This window comes from Ambystoma mexicanum, chromosome 9, assembly GCF_040938575.1.
Source record: "Ambystoma mexicanum isolate Mex_15411 chromosome 9, UKY_AmexF1_1, whole genome shotgun sequence".
Lineage (NCBI taxonomy): Eukaryota > Metazoa > Chordata > Amphibia > Caudata > Ambystomatidae > Ambystoma > Ambystoma mexicanum.
In genome coordinates, this window is record NC_090931.1 from 1339799720 (window position 1) to 1339819713 (window position 19994).

The following is a 19994-nucleotide window of genomic DNA, read 5'->3' on the forward strand; positions in this document are numbered from 1 at the left end:
GTCTGGCTTAAATAGTCTCTGGGTATCCCAGGTGTCTCTGGGCTGAACCACGCCCAAAAGACTAGACTGCACATGCAGTTTGGGAACCGAAATATGTGGGGCATCCATCTTGTCCCCATCAATGCACTACAAGTCCAATCCCCAATGTTATCCTATGGGAGTGAGTGAGTCTGGTGCCACAAGCGCCAAGTCTGACTCCAAGTGGGTCTTTGGAGGGATGGAGGCGCCCTTGAGGGCCATGTAGGTGATCGTTGCCTGGCTCCAGCCTGACATCTTGGAGGGCTGGGAACATGAGGGGCAGGAATCATGACACATAGGCCCAGAAAGCCAGTGCCTTTTTGACACATGGATCCTTGACATTTGGTAGCCAAAAAGTAAAGTGTTTCCCGTGTAGCTGTAGTACAGCTTCTTTTGATTTCTCCAGATCTGAACAACAGCCTGTCATTCAGGAATACTGCTCTTGCCTGCGGGAACACAATGTGAAGGTGGATAAGCATGGCAATGTCTCATGAATAAAAGTATTGTGATGAGGAACAGAGGAAAAAGAGCATCAAAGCGGCATAATTTTTAAATGTAAATATTTCCCTTTTTCAATGGGAACTTTGGGCTTGCAGCAAAGCAGCGCTGCTTTTTCACTCCCCTTCCTTTGTACATATAAGAACACCCAGGCAGGCTTTCTCAGTGTGCCCCCTTGTTCCATCCTGCCCACTATGTGCTTGGCAAGATGGTGCAGCCATCTTTTTGAAGCTGAAAATGCAGTTTTGGTGTGAGGCAGTGGTCCTCACAGGAGCCAGCGCAGCCATTTTGCTGCTTCTGCTAAAGTGCAGCTTAGTTATGGAAGGGGGTACAGCTGAGTGGGTAAATATATCCCACAGTACGATCCGGACCACAAGCGCTCAAATTATTTATTTTAGCAATTGCCAATTGAATATCAAGTTGGTCAAATTGAAATTTCCATGCAACTGTCCTAGAATCATTTTTTGCGTAGTAGGTGAATACAATTTATTTAGACAGATACTCTGTCCAGACCCCTTCAGCAAGACTGTAGACTGTTTTGAGACCCCTCTGTGTTATTCAAAATACGCCAAATAGATTGAGTGTCCTTCTTAACAAGTTTTTAAAACATGTTTTGATTTTTCTCAATGTACAGTTGTAATTTGTGAGATCTTAACCAATAGGTATAGGCCAGTTATTTTTTTTACCCTGTTTTAATAATTGCCCCGTCTCTGGTACCAGATGTTAAAGCTTTCCTTGCAAGTCTTAAATCCTTTTTTTGGTCGTCAATTTCTTGATCAAAACTATTAGAATGGGAGGGTATGAAGGGACAGGTAATCTGTACATTGACTTCGGGTCTACGGCACCCTAATCTGTGCAAAACGTGGGGAAAGACCTTTGGCGTGCAAGAGCATTCTTGTTCCTATTCAGGACCGAGTGCCACCATTTCCCCAATTTCCAGACCACCTTATTCTTCCCTATAACTAATAAATTGGTGGGACCATCCGTTTCAACTATATTTCGGAAGTCAACTTTGAATGATCACTCCTCAGAGTCTGAATAATGTCCAGTGAATGGAACTTTTTCACACGGTTTCCAACAAACAGGTAGTCAATTGTGGAGGTCAACCCCATATTCTGACAAGTAAGCACTTTAGCCCATTTGCCATCACACATTAGGTTGGTTTGTAGGAGCCCGCATCTTAGAAAAAGGGAGGACCATGCTCTGCCATCTGAAACCCTTTTCCCCGAACTAAGTGGACGCAGAACTGAGGTGGTAGGCCCTTGCTCAAACAATTTTATCCTCACTCAGATTGCATTCACAACTGAAGTCACCCCCTACGATAACAGGGCTTGACGGCTATCTATTATACCATTTTATCAGAACCTTTTCAGCTTCATTTAGGACATCTTCTAACACTACTCGAATGAAATTTAAATAGATGTACAAAACATATCCAAGGTGGTTCTCAGCGCCATGATACCTTCGGGTGACCGTGCGCTTTACAAGAAGAGGTAAAATAACTGTTTCTTCAACTATCTCCGTAGCCAGCAGGGCTTCCGGTGAGCAGTTCCAGTTCTTTAAAGTACAATTTTGGATGTTCCTTATGGCTCTTAGGAGCCCTCCCATAGGCCTGCCCTGGTGGCATTTTATGGCCAGCTTGCAGTTGATAGCAAACCCATCAATCTCAGGTAAACGAGAGAGCCATGTTTCTTGTAATAACATGTCAAATTTACATAGCCCACGTGCTTGATCTACTTGCATGAAGGAGTTGTAGCCGCAGGTGCTTCAGCAGAGTAAGGAACAGCTAGAAACCTGGTTGAATGAGCGTGATTGCAGACAACGTTTTCTCAAGCCAATCCCGCCCTGATGCATGTCAGGCTCTGTCGGTATGCCAATGATGATCTTGGGGATTCCACCAAATCTTCCACCTTTTCTAAGTAATAACTTTCATAGCCCTTTGATAAAATGTCTTCTTGGTGATGATAAATGAAATTTGACACCAGTTTTGATGTTTTTTTATTTATTTATTGTGCCATAGTTAATTTTAAACTTTTAACACCGTTTTTACAAAAAAACAGCAACATATCTTCACATAATTTATCTAATGATCCTTTAAAAAATACAAGTGCCTGTCAATTTGTATACATTACAATCAAAATCTTTAAAATATCATGCTTCCGTTTCCTCATGACATTCAACAAGTCTCATGTTTGCCTCCTGTCATTGCCCAAGCTGCCGCCAAAAGTACTACACATCTTGCTCCAACAACCGCAGACCAAAATTGATCTCCTGAGATGACTAAGATGAGTTATTTTATTACCATAGCTTTTGAAATAACAGTCTTTAAGGGCCACACAATCCATCAACATATGTCTGCTGCTCTCGATTTCCGTTTAACATAATAGGCAGGTGCTGTCAGTGCGCTGGGATTTGTTCCAATTAGCACAGTATTCTATTGTGGGTAATATAGTAAACCTCAGATAGAGTTTGAAGCATTTTAGGTCTAAGGAGCATCATTTACTCAAATAACTTTTAAGTTTGAGGTTATCAATGTTTCTTATCCTATCCCATAATTTTGCCTTCATTTTAAGTTTCTTTTCGAAATTTGGGTCAGTTTCAATTGTTGTTATATCGAGGCCCAGTTCTTCAAAGTATATTTCACTAGTGCTGTTCCAAGTCCTGCAGAAAATCATTCTAATTTTCCATCTTATAATCCACTCCTATTAATTTAATTAGATGATTTGGATTTAAAAGTTGACAAACTTTCACCTATAATAGTACCCTTTGTGTTTGCCACGATGATCTTAATGACTTTACAACAAACTTTACAACAAACTCGAGCCTTAGAGCCTCAACCGTAATGGATTTCAGGAGATTCATAACTGACCGCAGTATTTTCCCTTCAAAACTGTCGAGCCATTTTCTTTGCCTGTACGGTAGTACTTCCAAAGCATACATGATTCCCGGTATTATTGCAGTACGGTATATTTCAATGAGTCCCTGTATGTTGTATCCTCCAAGGGGAATTACATAATGCCAAGTAGTTGGCCACTTTTTCCAGGTTTTGGCAGTTATATAGTTTTTATAATGCACTTCATTTCAGGTTTTACTCTAATAGGAAAGCAACACTCCAAACCAATCCAACATATAGGACATTTCCATGTACATGCTACTCGTTCTTACATCCACGTGTTACACATTACAGTCCTCCCCCCTCCCTCCCGGTTAACTCTAACACCCACTTTAATGCCACAAATTTAGTTTCTATGGTTTATCTCCTTCACTACTATCAGACATGTCGCCTTCACTAGGCTCGACATGGGAGCATCCCGACATTTTAGCCACCATTTGTCTCCAAACTATCAGGGGGCCCGCTTCCTCTTCCCCTCCCCTGCTGACTGGTTCGCACCATGCCACCGTCTCCGCTTTGGCCCATTTCAAGAGGTCATTCCACCACATCTCTAATCTAGGTCTCTGGGCGGCTTTCCAGCTCATAGCGATTCTCCTTTTAGCCAGGATGCAGGCCAGGTCTTTCAATTTGCTGATATGCTTAAGGTTACGTGGTCTAGTAAATACCCCCCAGCATGCATGCCCATACTGAATCTACCCTTAACTTGACCCCCTTCTGGGACAGGCGTAGTTTGACTTCCTCCCAGAATCTTCCCACCTCCGGGCACGCCCAAAGCATCCACCTACCCACACTTAAGGCATTTCTGTATCCCTGTACTTCCAAACTTAGCGATTTTGCTGGGGGTCAAGTATGCCCTGTGGGTAACATATAGCTGAATCTGCTGCAGCCTTGCATTCCGGGATACCTTCTTTTGGTATCTTTGGGCTCTTTCCCATTGCCCAGCCTGCATAGGTTCTCCCACCTCCTCCTCCCAGTTCTTCCTCAGCTGGAGCAGCTCCTTGCCCACTCTGGACGTCAATAACTCGTAAATTCGGGATATTTTGTGCCCGCCCTCTGAGATATTATACACCGTTTCAATCGTCATGTCGATTGTTCTGATAGTGCGGACTCTGGCCACTTTTCTCTCACTCGTTTAACGATTCTGATGTATGTGATGTGTTGTCCTATGTGTACACCGGTTTCCTCCATCAGCTCTTGGAAGTCTAGTACCTCCCCTTCTTGCCATATGTCACCCAGGGTCGCGAGGCCCACCGGTTCCCAAAATTTGTGGATCCCCTCATCATTTGTTCATCCTCTCTGCATATTGCGACAAGTGGTATTTGCGGGGAGCATAGGGTCGGGTTTCCCAATACCTGGCAGCTTTGCGCCAAGTGTTCCATCCTAATTCCAGCAATCTCGATCGTCCTCACATCTTTGATTTGGGTAGCCATATCAGTTCATTTAAAAAGAATGGGGAGCAGTCCCTACTTAGCAATCTGGCCTCTGCCGTTTCTAATTCCGACAACCATCTAGCCACATATTGGAGCTGCCCCGCTAAGTGGTACATCTCAAAATTTGGCAGGCTTATGCCCTTTTTATCATATGGGTTTTGCAATTTCCATAGTGCCACCCTCTTTCTAGTATTATGCCACATGAAGCCCGTAGCATAAGCTCTGGAGTTTCGTTAAAAAAAGCGTTTGGGGAGCATGTATGGGATATTAGTGAAGAAGTGTAACATCCTGGGCAGGACCACCATCTTAAGCGGAGCCGCCCTACCCACCATGACTAGGGGAAGTTTCGCCCAGAACCCCATGCTGTTCCCGATTCCTTCCACCGCACTCTCTATGTTGTGTTTATATTTGTCTGCAATCGTGTGGTATACATTAATCCCTAGTTATCCGATTGTCCTAGTCTGCCAGGGTATCTGCAGGATGGGTAGGTTCCCCTGTGGGACCCATCTGCATCTCCCCAGGGCAAACTGTTAGGGAGAATTCTCTGTAAGGCTAATTTCCCAAACCTAGCGAGTCCCCCAGCAGCTTTGCTGGATTTTTGGGGTTTATTTTTTTCTCTCCTGCTAAGAGTGAGATTCTTTTGCTCCCACGCTTAGACATGATTTGAGGTGTTCCTTTCACTTTCCATGTGTTTTATGGGCTATGGGGTCTTTTACTCCATAGGGTCTCATGGGTTTTTTATGTGGGTTACACAGCACCCTCCGTGCCGTAACCCAGGGGTGTTGTAGCGACCCCCCAACATAGACTCCATACCCTGGGACCGACTACTGTCTCCCAGGGCATGTAAAGTCACCATTGGCTTTACTAGTCCCAAATTATGAACAGAAACCAGTACAAACCATCATATTGTGGACGTACTGGTCGGGGCAATTAGATTGACCCGGGGTCTGTTGTTCGAGGGGGCACGTCTCCGTCCCCCCTGATCGAGTTTTGGCTGGTGGCAGTGGATACTACTTTTTATATTCGACCGCGAATATCTCTCTATGGGATTTTCCCATTGTTCGAGGCTACCAACTTTAATTATTTAATTCTTATAGCCTCGAACATACTGCCGGTTTATTTATTTAATATTAATTCACCGGTTGGTATTTTTTGCCAGAACTCGATTCTAAAATGGAGTTTGTGTTCTCTTCTGTGACTCCAACCCAAGTCGAGCCCTTTGTTCCACTTTTTGGCGGGCTTCTCCACAGAAGCCTCCAAAAGTGGTGCCACTCTGTCTGGGTACCACAGGGGGTGAGGGAGGGGGTTTAGGCACCCTGGACTGAGTTACCTTGGTAACTCAAGTCGTACTCTTGTGTGATTGGCCCAAGTGGTGAGCCGGCCGGCTCACCACTTAGCATGTTTGATTGACAGCTAGGCTGAGTGAATGGGGGTGTGCTACATAAAAGCAGGGCTTTGGGGACTGGAACTTCAGAAGTCGCCACAGGACCTAAGAATCCGAGGAGGGAGAAGCTGAGCCGACCTGCAACGACGACACCACCGGTGGAGCCCTGCTGAACCGTCTCACCACTTTTCCAGACAGAGGAGATCTCCAGTCCGGAGAGTCTTCTTCCTTTGACTGATGGGGATAACCAGTTTTGCCTTCTTTTCACCTTCCTGGAGCATCTCATGGCCGCCTTGCCCGCACCAAGCAACCCGGCAACCGGAATACCACGGTTTACCACTAAAGAGACGAGAAGGGTAGTGCCTTTTAACCAGCGAACTCCGCGGCTGGTTTCTTCCCTGGCAGTGCAACAACCTTCATCTTTCCTCCACGGCGAGACCTCTTCGTCCTCTGGACGAAACACTGACTTGCACCTGCTGCCAGGAACAACTGCCCCCGCTGGAGCTTCCGTCACACTTAAGGTACTGTGTCCCGCCTGGCTTCCCTTGCAACAGATCGTTCGGGGTGACAGTAAAGCCTCGACTTTCTAACCTGGGCTGGCCTGGGACAACCTAGCTAGCTTTTCCTGACTTTAATTTCATCCTTTTTGTGCGAACTATCTACAAGACTCTTTGGGCATAACCCCACTGTGTGAACCTGGATCCCTTCTGCTTGCTCTCTCCAAGAGTGGGCCTTGCAATTGACTTCCTTGCTCTCCAGTAGAACTCTGCCTACCCTGCCTTACTGTGGTTCTTTGTAAAAGTATTGAAACTTATGTGCTTCTTTAACTCTGCCTTTTTCCCTACCTTTCTTTACAACTTATTAGAGTGTCATCTTATGTTAAGCGCTCACCTCTGTCTGAAAATAAGTGGTGTTTCTCACTAAGACTTGTCTAATAAGTGAATAGGGTTGTATATATACGATAGCGACTGTGTGCTGAATTTACTTACCTCTTTTTTGCTAGTGTGATTTACAAGTGTGTTTTTAAATAAATAATTATATACTTTTACACCAAAGCTCTGGTCAGTGTTTGTTTGTACTACCGTGTCTCTGTACCTATTATGTATACTCTGCATACTGCCTAACTCTTCTTGAGGGAAGTCTGACTGCTCAGCCACAGCTACCAAGTGAATCTGTGTGGTACAGACTGCTACCAAGTGGGTTTACTGCCAAACACCTGTAGTCTTAAATCTTTTGCAGTGGTCCCTAAGGGAACTGCACAGGTTTCTGCCTAACACAAACATGCTTGACTTTTTGGGGTTTACTGCTATACCCGAAAGGGTTGCATAATGCTCGGTCACTTCCAGGACATACCGCTCAAGTAAACAAATTCTTCAAGATTTTACAACTTTTTCTCCTTGAGTTTCCTTCTTAGTGTTTTATTTTTATTTGTGCTTTTGCCAAAAATCTGTTTTTGGTTTCGATGTAAAACGGACAGCATATCTTCCCTTACACAATTTGTCAAATAGATGTAAGAATTGTATGTCCGTTGTTGAAATTGAATTAAGATCTGGTATTGTAGAAAGTAAGGACAGAATTCTGGACCTATTTAGCAGGATCAGACACTCTTCTTCAAATACGGTTTCAGAATTGATGCGGTTGGTAAGACCTGCGCAAAGCCTTTTTAAGTCTATTATGTCTGGCATTGCAGAGACCTGATGATCATGCAAGGCCGAAATAGCAGTCTCTCCTTTGGTTGACATTGAAGCTGGTTTGCATCACGAGGAGTGTTGTTGTCCCTCGAGCGGGCACTTCCGGTAGGTGCCTTCCATACATGGGGCTCCAGCCCGGACGCCGTGGTGTTAGAAATTTGGTCTGTAGAACCACATGTGTGCGTAACACTACGTCCCACTGACTCCTCGCTGGAGTGGTCATACATTCTTTTGGACTTTTTCCTGGTCACCTTGAACCAGGCGCGCTCCTTAACATTCTTTGGCACTGGAGCAGTTACTGGATCAGATGATTTAATGGATGGTAGTTTGGGCCCCTTAGGCACTTGGCTTTTGCAGAGCTGGAAAAGGTTTATTAAGAATTTCCTGGATTCATTACTCTTTCTCCAAGTAAAACCCTTTAAGTTCTTGGGTTTTTTAGTTGCCCTGGATGAGAGATCAGCTTGTATGGAGGGAGGTTCCACCAATGTCAAACTAGGAACGTTCTGAGAGGAGGGTGCGGATGGAGTCTGATTCATAGAACAGGGAGACGTAACCATGCCTCCGACCTCCCCAGGGGCCGTTATTTGATTTACAACAGATATTCGCTGATGGACCTTTAGGATGATTTAAATTCAAGGTCAACAACAATAAACTCACTTCAGTAAGAATTGTTGAATTAGCCCTCACCTCGAAGACTACAGTGTCATATACTCGATTGAAGAACAATGTTGAGTGCAGCCAATGAGGTCATACTCGCTTCGGTAAGGTCTTTCAGCAAGGAGAGAACGCCTTGAAAGGGGAATGATGTACGGATGATACTGTCACAGGTCTCATGAGCTGACTATCATGTGAGGAGGAATCAAGCAGGCTGCTAGAATACAATACATCAAAAAGGCCAGGTGAAGCGCTTGACCTATCAATTGCATGTCCGCATGGGTTTAATTCCCTTTGCAGGTACAAACCTTGTGTTGGAGGCAAGATACTCATTCTACGCTCTATGACACATAGAACCGGGCCTGAGATCTTGCAAATAGTGGCTTCAAATTAAAAATCTTGCTTTGATATAATGATCGGCCTATTTTGAACTGCTAGACTGTATGTTTTTGTAATCTGTGGCGGAAAGTAGGCTGTGATGTTAGACGTGTCACCATCTGGCATGGTATTGCTGGATTGTGGTGCATTGTTATTCGAGTCCTCTACTAACAGAGTTTTTACTCTGTAAGTTATACCGATTTTTGTGGCTCTTCATTCCCTTTACGTGATTTAAAAAAAAAACAGTTGGAATGCCAAGCTCTGTTGCATATACTGAGAGGGAAGCCATATGAGCATGCAACAGTAAGGAGGGTGGGGCGGGGCAGCCTCGTTCTCTACAGACCCTTACTTTAGGCAGGCAACCCACCCGTTTCTTAACCTCAGATTACTTAATGAAAGGTCAGAAAAGAGTTCAGCTGTACTCACGAACAGGAGCTGTGCGAGGAGTTAGACAAGCATAAGACCAGCGGCTCCCAGGTGTAATGTGTTGGGTCCTTTATTGATTGTCCACAAGGTAGTAGATTGTAGGAAGCAGTACAAAGCTGCGGAATTAAGGGGCCTATTCAGCAACTCTGGCAGGGGGTGAGAAAGTCCTCCCTCACTTCCTGCCTGCCCAGACACTCTAGAAGCCTAGGCGGAGACACCCAAGGGTTCCAGCCAAAGGCAAAACACAGAAACTGACCTCTTCCCCCCCTCAGAGAATGGTAGAATGGCCAACAGAGAACAACCACGCTAGTAATGGCGAAAAAAGAAGGGAGGTCCCAAGTTGGTACTTGGGTGCCCCTATTGTGCAGTACTGAGGCTATGGACAAAGCCTGCGGTAAACAAATTACACAATAGTTGGTTAAACACGTCCACTGCCACCAGTCATAACTAGGAGATTTGTCTATGTGACTAAAAAGTCACAGTAGCAGAGAGAAGGGGGATACTAGGTATCCCTTCAGCACTCCACCTAAGGTGGGGTGTGCCAATATTGCATGCTACTGAGTTTTGGGAGAGAAGAACTGTAGTTACTTCATGATATAGAAAAATTATCTTAAAAGAGGACACAAAAGGGTCCCCGCAACACTGCCCATATGGAGCTGTGTGCTGCTGCAATAGAAAAATAAAGATGCGTTTAAGAGCTATGGAGCAGACAGACTCCATGGTAGAGGTAGAATACAAAGAAAAGAGTTCCAAAAGACAGATCACTAGAATGAACGAGTGGAAAAAGGCTCCACTCATTCAAGATTTAAAGAAGAAGTCCAACAAAAAGTGCTGGGGGTCTCACTAGGAGGGAGGATTTAGCATTAAAATGATAAATCTCCCTAATACAGACAAACTTGAATTACATGGAGGACATTATCATGAGAGGGCAGCGAAAATGAAAATGGGCTAGAATAAATTTACCTCAATAATGCCTAATATGGGGAAAGAGGAATTCAAAAGGCAAAAGAGGTAATGAGGATGCAATTCACTGAGGGGTCAAGTGGGCAACAGTGTTTTGGAAATAAATGTCAGCAAGAATCACATTTTGGGACAGAACAGACAACATCATTTTAAAGAAGCATAGACATTACGTTTCATTGTCAATTTGTGGACGGAAATTACTTCTCAGTAGTTTACTTTGAAAAATCAATTTATTTTTATTGCGGGTGCCCCAATCCCTCTTTCCCATACACTGGTAGCCCAAGCCCCTCCCCACCCCTTTTAACCCCTTGACCCACTATATAATTCAAAGTGTTTTCGAAGTAATTACTTCAAAGTAATTACTGTCGGAAAAACCACGGGATACTAACATTACATCATCACTAATTAGAATGAGACCATACATTTGAGTGATGCTTTTGAGACTTGCAGTGGAATAAACTACACAGAGGCTGGCCCCTGCAGTGACCTTAAAATAGGTTTGGAAGGTGGGCTAAAAGAAGTAATTCAATAAGAGCCAGCGTGGTTGGGGTTAGGACAGCTATGCATAAGGTATGAGGTTGATTTGAGTGAGATTCTTGGGAATGGACGAGGCACTGAAAAAGACATTGGTGAAGCAGGAAAAGGCAGTGGGATGGGATCCATTTGTTCGGTTGATGCCAGGGAGAAGAAAGGAGGAGTAAAGCAATTAATAACATTTACCTGTTTGTTAACATTAATGTTTACATTCAACCGAGCTGCAATTTGGACTGCCTCCGATTCAAGATTCTTCAGCTTCACCACCGTGTCTTCGCACACTGCAACCAAGACCATAAAAAGATATTGATGCACCAGCTGTGACATTGGCTTACATTCCTACCAAGCATTGAAACTAGATTTTGAAAACAAATGAGCACTTCAGTGTTTCACTATTGTCCAGTTCTTGAATGAACCTCCTAAATGTGCGAGGACAAACTAGACTACACAATCATCAACTCTTCTCAATGCTCAAGCATGCAATTGTGTTGGTTGCAAAGGCGGTGTGGCACCGCTCCCAAAGAGCTTCTGGCTAAACTGCAGGCAAATCATGGATCCCACATCTGTGTATACAGCAGTAGTGGTATAGCAAACCTATGGCTTAAATAGTCCCATGTCTGTAGCAGGTGCTACTGTGGGTGCAGAAGCATACCTCACAAAATCTCTACTCACTTTTCAGCTAGATGCATTAATTCTGGCTAACATTGTATGTGGTTTGACCCCCATGCAAGATCCTTATATTGGACATGGAGATTTTCAGTGATTAAGTATTATCGAGAATTCCTTGGTCTATAGGAGGCCAGATGTACGAAGTTCTGTTACATGCTCTGAGATTATGCAAATACTTCTTTTTTGTAGTAAACATATGCTGCACACTGCTGGAATGGAGAACTCAGTCTCTACATTGCCTAATTCCTAATAGTTTATATAATCCACTTTATTTTGTATTGTTTAGTTCTGCGCCGAAAGCCCTGGAAGGTGCTGCAACCTATTTATCACCCATACTTTCCCTGCATCTCCAGCTGTGTCAGATTCCTGCATATACAACTTCAAGAGGCTTTTAGAATCATGTTGTTACTGGATAATACAACCGTCTATACGAAGATACAATTTCTTCAATTAGGGTATTTATTTAGCACAGACCTAGCTTCAGGAAGCAAAGTAACACTTTCATATCATTGGCGGGAGGGGGTTTAATACGACGAGAGCAGCAGTTTGCAAGGGATCAATACAAGAGAGTGGGGAGATAACAGGAGAGTGTGAGGGATGGCAATTTGGCAGCAAGGGATCTAAAGCAACCAGGGGAGAAACCAGGGGGAAAAGACCGCCCAGTTTCAGGTTAGGAGTGGAATGGAGGGTGTGTGGACCTAGGTGTTAGGAATGAGCCATTCCTTGAAGAGTACTGTGAACTACACTACCTTCCATTCTGGGGGTTAAGGGTTTAAGCCATTTCTGGCTGTTTATTAGTCGGTCCGAAGGTCATTTCATTGACAGTTGTTTTTTCAATTTTTTTTAAAAAGTTTTTTTTAAACTTAGATTTTATTTTTTTATTATGGGTGGTCACTCCCCAAACTACCCCTATTGATTTTACTATATTCCCTGAATCCCCCACCCCTTATATTCCTTTACCCCACCCCCAATATATTTTTTGATGGGTTTTTGAGAACATCTCTTGACAAATAAACATTAAAAAAATGGTACAATGTCCTTTCATCACGGGATGTTTTTTCGCAGGGTTTTTTACCACTGATTTTTTAATGAAAAGAAAACCTATTGACATTTTTGGGGGGTTACAAAAATATATATTTGGGGTGTGGGCGTTCAGGAATATATAAAAAAAAAAATAAAAGGGGATGGAGTTTGGGGTGGGTCCGCACCACAAATAAACAAAAATTAGTTTTTCCATTGAAAACATCTGCAGTAAAAAACCCTGCGAAAAAACATCCCACAATAAAATGACATAGAACCAAAAGAACAACTGTCGATGAACATTGTACCAGTCATAGCAAGTAGCTTTAGGAAGAATAAACCCTTAGCCTTTGGTAGCTCCGGTAGTTTGTCAATGGAATGGGCTCCACTGCAACCAACCTCATTGCCTCTGCTTCATCGTATTGCGTTTCACACCACTGTGAGCAGTGTGGTTTTTAAATTTGCCATCTGTGGTTTTGTACTAGCTGTTCCTAGTTGACCGGTAGGGACTGTCCAGAACAAGATCTTGTGGATGTAGCAGTCATTCTTCCTGGCCAACCATCAGCATTTTCTCAGGTCATAAAAACAGTTTGATTTGCTAGCTTGAAACAACTGGACCAAGGATTACCAGGGCATTAGATCAGAAGACTGACCTATGCGAGTCCTGACATTCGATTGCTCCTGGAATATTGCCAAATGAACGCAGACTCATGCCCCAGACTTCGGAACGGTCTTGGAGGCCTTTAAGGCCTTCATAAGAGGTTGCTGTATCTCCAGGGATGGAGAGGGTGGGGTGGGGCGTTCTCAAATCCTTGAGGGGGTCCCTTCGTAGCTTGCAGAAGGAAATTAAGAATCTGAAGCATAGACAGTGTCGGGTGAGAGATCCAGATTGAGAAATTGTTATCATGTAAGAGGCTTGAACACTTAGAGATGGCAAGCAGGGAAGATGCGTTTCTGGGGGACCCGATTCTAGCCACCAGATATGCAGAGGGCTGTAGGTTCGCAAGGACAGGGTCAGGAGGAAATATTAGAGGTCTCTGATGCTAATGGACGCCTAGTTCACGACACCGGTGAGATCAAAGGGGTTTTCTGAGACTATTATACCACACTATATTGGTCAAAATCAAATGTTTCTCCAGAAGAAATTAGGGCATCTCTGGATCGAGTCGCTCTGGCCTGGTTGGATCCCGCTCAGGCAGACTTGATGAATGCACCGCCAGCAGTTGATGAAATGTGCAAAGTCATTCGGGATCTCCCTAGTGGTAAAGCCCCCGGTCAAGATGGCATCTCTGCTGAATTCTACAAGGAGTACGCTGCTGTCCTTGCCCCACATCTCTGTCGGATGTTTGAAGCCTCTATGGCTGTGGGCCTACTCCCAGAATCCAGCAGAACAGCAGTGGTTACTCTTCTCCTAAAGCCGGACAAAGATCCAATCAGCTGCACGACTTATAGACCCCGGTCACTCAAACACTGATAATAAAATCCTGGCAAAAGTACTAGTTGACGGACTCCTCTCATATATGAGCGCCCTAGTCCTTCCCGATCAGGCAGGGTTCATCCTAGGCAGGACCAAACAATCTGGGGCGGCTGTTCTCACTGATGCATAACGTCAATGATGGCATACTGATAGTAGGAGCTGCCTTAGATGCAGAAAAGGACTTTGACTCTGTCGAGTGGACTTTCTTATTTGAAATCCTTTGTAGGACTGGTCTGGGGCTGCAGTATATACAATGAATCCGACTACTCTATACGGCGCTTCGGGCCGCGATACTGACAAACCAGCTAGTCTCCAAAAACATATTTCCTACTAGAAGTACAAGACAAGGGTGCCCACTCTCCCACATCCTCTTCGCTCCGACAGTCGAACCGCTGGCATGCGCCATCAGAGTTCCATGCACATAGAGGGGTGCAGATTCGCTCACATACATCAGTTATCAACAAAATTTGCAACCCCTACTGCAGGAAATAGCGTTGTTCGGGGGGTTTTCGGGACTGCAATTCAACTATTCCAAATCAGAAATTCTACCCATAACATCTATGGCACTCCCGACTGATGTTGGCACAGATTTCGGGTGGTGCCCGAGGGAATGAGGTATTTGGGCATAAGAGTCTCCACCTCTCCATCTATACTTTAAGGATAATAATCTTGCGGCCCTCGTACATCTTGAGCGCATGGTCGCCATTTGGATCTGCATCCCCCTAAAGCAAGTCGCATGTCTAGCATTGGCCAAGATGATAGTGGTCCCCAAGATGTCATATTTTTAATAATGTCCCACTGGTCCCCCTAACTGGTTCTGGAAACGTGCCCGATCTCTACTAACTAAGTTAATAGTTAATATGGCCAGGGGGACAGAGGAGGATCGCATTGGATACAATGACCCTACCTTTTAACACAGGAGGTCTGGACTACCCCGACCTATTTGATTACTATCTTGCCTCCCAGATACAATACGCTATATGGTGGTGGCACCCTACAGCTGACCTACCGCACACTAAACTGGAGAGGGCTACTGCCCATCCGGACAACTTAAAGGGTATGCGATGGGGGACTCCTAGACGCATCCCCAGGAAAGAGATCCAACATATTGCAATGCTCACCTTGTATCCACAGGGACGCCTCTCGACTGGTCTGGGATGCGTCTGGGTACACTGCACCTTTCCCGGGGTTTGTTCTGCCAGGAATCAGTTCTAGAAGACAGGAGGTGGATTTTAGCGACTTCTCCTTCCCTCCAGAGACCCACCTCCCTGCGAACCCCCTGCGTTTTCCCCTTGGGACTTCTCTCACCTTGATTTTCGGAATGTTGCGCTCTCCGTCCTGCCGTGCTGGGCAGGGGCGCGTCGTCGTTGGCTTGATCCGCCGAGTTACTTCACTGGCGAGAGCCTGGCGTCCAGACCGGCTGCGACCCCACTTTGTAGGTAAGTCTTTCGATTTTTTAGAGTAGTGTCTGTATTGATGGATGCTCCAATAACCTTCTCTTGTCTTGCAGGGGCTGATGGAGCGAGCCGAGGCTGAAGGCAGAGTTCGAGAAGGTAAGGAGGCGCAAGATGCGGCGCTGAAAGCTTCCTTGCAAGTTGGCTGACCTGTGCTGCTGTTCCTTGCAGGTCGCGGGAGGATTCCTGGAAGCAGTGATCGATTGGGACCAAACGCCGAGAAAGATGTCCGGAATGGCGGAGGCCTTCCAGGAAGCTGAGTAAGTAAGCTTACTTGAAGTCTGATTCTTGCCTCTATTTTTCCTAAGATGTAGCAGGACGACGAAGTCCATGAAGGCTCCGACTGGATGGAGGAGCTGGAGCTGAACAGGTAAGGGTGGCTGTGTTCTTTGGCTTATCTCGCCCGTGCAAGTCAGGATGCTGAACAGGACCCGGTGAACGTCACACTGCATGGGCAGAATAACGCGAAGCGCGTGTGTTAGGGAGATTTCTCTTATAAGGCTAATTTCCCAAACCTAGTGAGTCCCCCAGCAGCTTTGCTGGATTTTTGGGGTTTGTTTTTTTCTCATGCTAAGAGTGAGACTCTTTTTACTCCCACTCTTAGGCATGATTTGAGATATGTCTGACTATTTGTGTGATTTTGGGCTATGGGGTTTTCTTTTTACTCCATAGAGTATCATCTACTTTTTATGTGTGTGTTACACAGCACCCTCAGTGCAGTAACACAGGGGTGTCATAGTGACCCCCAACTATAGACTCCATACCCTGGGACTGACTACTGTCTCCCAGGGCATGTAAAGTCACCATTGACTTTACTAGTCCCAAATTGTGAACAGAACCAGTACAAACCATCATATTGTGAAAGTACTGGAAGGGGTTAATTATATTGCCCCTGGGTCTGTTTTCAAGGGGGCACTGTCCAGTCCCCCCTTGTCGAGTTTCTGGCTGGTGGCAGTGGTTACCACGCAAAATATTCCACCGGAATATTTTCTATGGGATTTTCCCATTGATTTTAAACACACCACTTTTTGGTGCAATGTTAAAGATACCGCCGGTTTATTTATTTAATATTAAATCAACGGTTGGGTCTTTTTGCCAGAATTCTTTTCTAAAATGGCGTTCGTGTCCGTCTCTGTAACTCTGACCAAGGTCGAGCCCTTTGTTCCACGTTTTGGCGGGCTTTTCCACAGAAGCCCTCCAAATGGTGGCACTGTCTCGGTTCCACAGAAGGGGTGGGGAATTGGCACCCTGAGCTGTGTTGCCTTAGCAACTCAAGTCGCACTCTGTTCTGATTGGGCCAGTGGTGAGCCGCCCGGCTCACCATTCACTTAGCATGTTTGAGTGACAACTAGGCTGTTGAATGGGGGTTCTTCTGCATAAAAGCAGGGCCTTTGGGACTGGAACTTCAGAAGTCGCCACAGGACCCAAGAATCCGAAGAGGGAAGAAGCTGAGCCATCTGCAACGACACCACCGGTGAAGCCCTGCTGCAACCACCTCACCACTTTCCCGACGACAAGAGAAGATCTTCTGCTGGACGAGTCTTCTTCCTCTCAGCTGGTGGGACCAACCAGTTCGCCCTTTTTCGCCTTCCAAAGACGTCTCTTGGTCGAATCGCCCGTGCCAAGCACCCCGGCGGCCGGATTGCCAAGCCTCACCACTTTGACCGCGAATAAAGGGAACACACCTTTTATCGACGAACTCTGCGGCTGGTTCCATCCCTGTGCAGTGCAGCGACTCCACGTTTCCTCCTCGACGAGAACTTCTCTTCCCCTGGCCGAAACAACGAACTGCAACCACTGCCAGGAACAACTGCCACCGCTGGAGAGTCCTCTCTGTTTAAGGTACTGTGTCCTGCCTAGCCTCCCTTTCTTCGGTTTGCCCAAGCTGACCCTTAAATCCTTGGCATTCCAACTGGGTTGGCCCCAGACCTAACATTACCTTCTTGAATCACCCCAACCTCTTTTGAACATTCTGCAAAGACTTTTAGTGCATTTTAAACCGTGTGATCCTGGGCACATTTCGCTTTGCTCCCTTTAAAGTGGGCCTGGCCTATGAACTTTGGCTCTACAGTATCTACTGCCTCTTATTCTCTTGCCGAGACCTCCTAAAGTGTTGGGACCCGTTTTATTTCTATGCTCTGTCTTTTTCTCTCCCTTTAGCTGAACTATTGGAGTGCCATCAGGTTATGCGCTCACATCCGTTTAACAAATCAAGGTGTTTTAATCCTGATTTGTCTAATAGTTAAGGGAGGCATGTATACTTTACCTGACTGCGTTTTAACTTGCTTTTGATTTAGAGTGCTAGTATATTGCCTAAAGTATGTTTTAAATAAATAATTATATACTTTTTATACAAAGCTCTAGTCAGTGTTTGTTTGCTCTACTGTGTTTTTAGCCCTATTGTGTATACTCTATATACTGCACTGCTCTTCTTGAGAGAAGTCTGACTGCTCAGCCACAGCTAACAGGTAAATCTGGCTGGTACAGACTGCTACCAATTGGGTTTCCTGCTTACTCCTGTAGTCTTAATCTTTTTGCAGTGTTCCCCATGGGAACTGCACAGGATTCTGCCTAACAGCGTGCCTCGGGTCGGGTGTGGTTTAAATACCCGGCAGGTATCCCAGGTGCCTTTGGGGCGGACCCCGCCCTGGATGCTAGGCTGTTTGTTGCAGTTCCCCGATGATCCTTCTGGGGGCATCCATGTTCTCCCATTGTCCATTGGAACCCATACTTGCCAAGTGAGCCTGATGTCAACGGTCCAAGGCAACTGCGACAGGCTGAAGTGGGCCTTTCTGGCCTTGTTTAAGTACTGTGGTGGGGGCCATGGCACCCGAGTCCCATGGTCTGGGGTTAAGGTCGTGACACATATTGACACCAACCGATGGGCATGGGATCAGGTCACCTCCAGCACCAGATGGGGAGTTGGGTATCATGCCGACTTGGCTTTGTATGCGGTTCATGGGCTCCCACTTACACAGGAGCAAATATTCAGAACGCACTTTGAGAAATTAGGGGTGATTTAGTTCACGGGGGTGAGTTTATTCGGTGGGAAGAGCTCAAAGATCGGGGCCTCTGGACCCCTGTTACAATGCTTCTATACTTTAGATTACGAGAGAACCTCTGTGGCATCTAGGACGGATTCCCCTGGGCGCCTCTCCTCTCACCCAGTTTGTGACTAACCCCCCCTGCAAAGAGTGGGGTGGTCTCAGCATTATGTAAGCTTGTAAAATCCATGCGACCTACATCCCCCAGATTGTTTAGGGCTAGATGGGACAGGGTATTCGATACAGCCCCCATGGCCGGTGATTTGTGAGATGACCCAAAAGATCTCTCATAATTCCATGTTACATTTGACACATTTTAAATGTATACATCAATCCCATTACTCCCCCGCCAGACTTCACAGATACTACCCTGAAAGACCCTCCATCTGTCCCAGATGTAATTTCGATCCTGTAGATTATATACACATGGTGTGGGAATGTCGTTTTATCCAAACTTTCTGGGAGGGGGTGTATGATACCATGGGTAACATGGTCCCGGATTGTCCACGTGATACCCCAATAGCTTGGCTGGTTGCTTTTTTCGATGTCCCGGGAAAAGCGGAGAGGAAACTCCTCGCCATGACATCAGTGGTTTCAAGAACATTGATAGCTAAAACGTGGAAGAGGGCTAGACCTCTCTCTCTCCAGGGGTGGATCCACACACTGAAAATCTGAACACCGAGAATCATCGTACAGGGACTCACATTTCCCCCCCCGGAACTAGATTCTTGGACTATTGGGCACCGTTTCGGTCATACCTCCTCAATACGGTCGATGCCTTATCAACTGCCACTACCCTGAGGCCACCTGCTAGTATTGACAATTTTTAAAGACGATACAACCTGTAACACATGTAGCATCTTACATGTCCCCCCAACTGACATTGGAACGCCTGTGGCAACCATACACCATTGTTTAGCATGAATCTGGGTTATCTATCGAAGGAATGTACACATCAATTAGAGGGAGTTGGAATAAGGGGAGGGGGGATTTTATTGTATTTAGGTATTATCAAAAACATGAATAAAAAGATTTTAAAAAAAGAAAAGAAAAGTGATACAGGAGAGGGTGTCTCAACCTTCCGGATGTTGCGAGCTTCTGGGTGACGCAAACCCGGTTTTTCTTTCTGGTCTAGATGCTTCCTTTTGAGGTGTTCAGGCACTTTTTGGACTATCCTCCGATCAGTGAACAACCACCACTGACCTTAATGCAGGCTAACACATCTGACAAAGGGGAGCCAAACCTCTTCAGGTTGGTAACATGGAAAGAGCAACAAGGCTTAACTCTAAGGTGGGGGCAGTGAGCGGACACAAAAGTACAAATAGCCCACACACATCTCTAGAAAATACACTACACTGATATGTTTTCCTTTTTGCAACTTTCCCACCATAGCTTTCTATGGAAGCCCATTCGTTGTGCTTGTTTTTTTTATCAGGACCTGACTTTTTGAAGGGAAGTAAA

At 45.4% G+C, this 19994-nt stretch overlaps 1 protein-coding gene across 2 annotated transcripts in view; it reads right to left on the reverse strand.

Moving 5' to 3' along the window:
• The window catches only part of EPB41L5 (erythrocyte membrane protein band 4.1 like 5), a 1765041-nt gene that overhangs the window by 681863 nt on the left and 1063184 nt on the right, over nt 1-19994 (reverse strand). For both annotated transcript variants that reach the window (XM_069616748.1, XM_069616747.1), the window contains exon 18: nt 11056-11150. In XM_069616748.1, coding sequence (XP_069472849.1) covers nt 11056-11150 — 95 coding nt within the window. The remainder of the gene's footprint in view (nt 1-11055; nt 11151-19994) is intronic.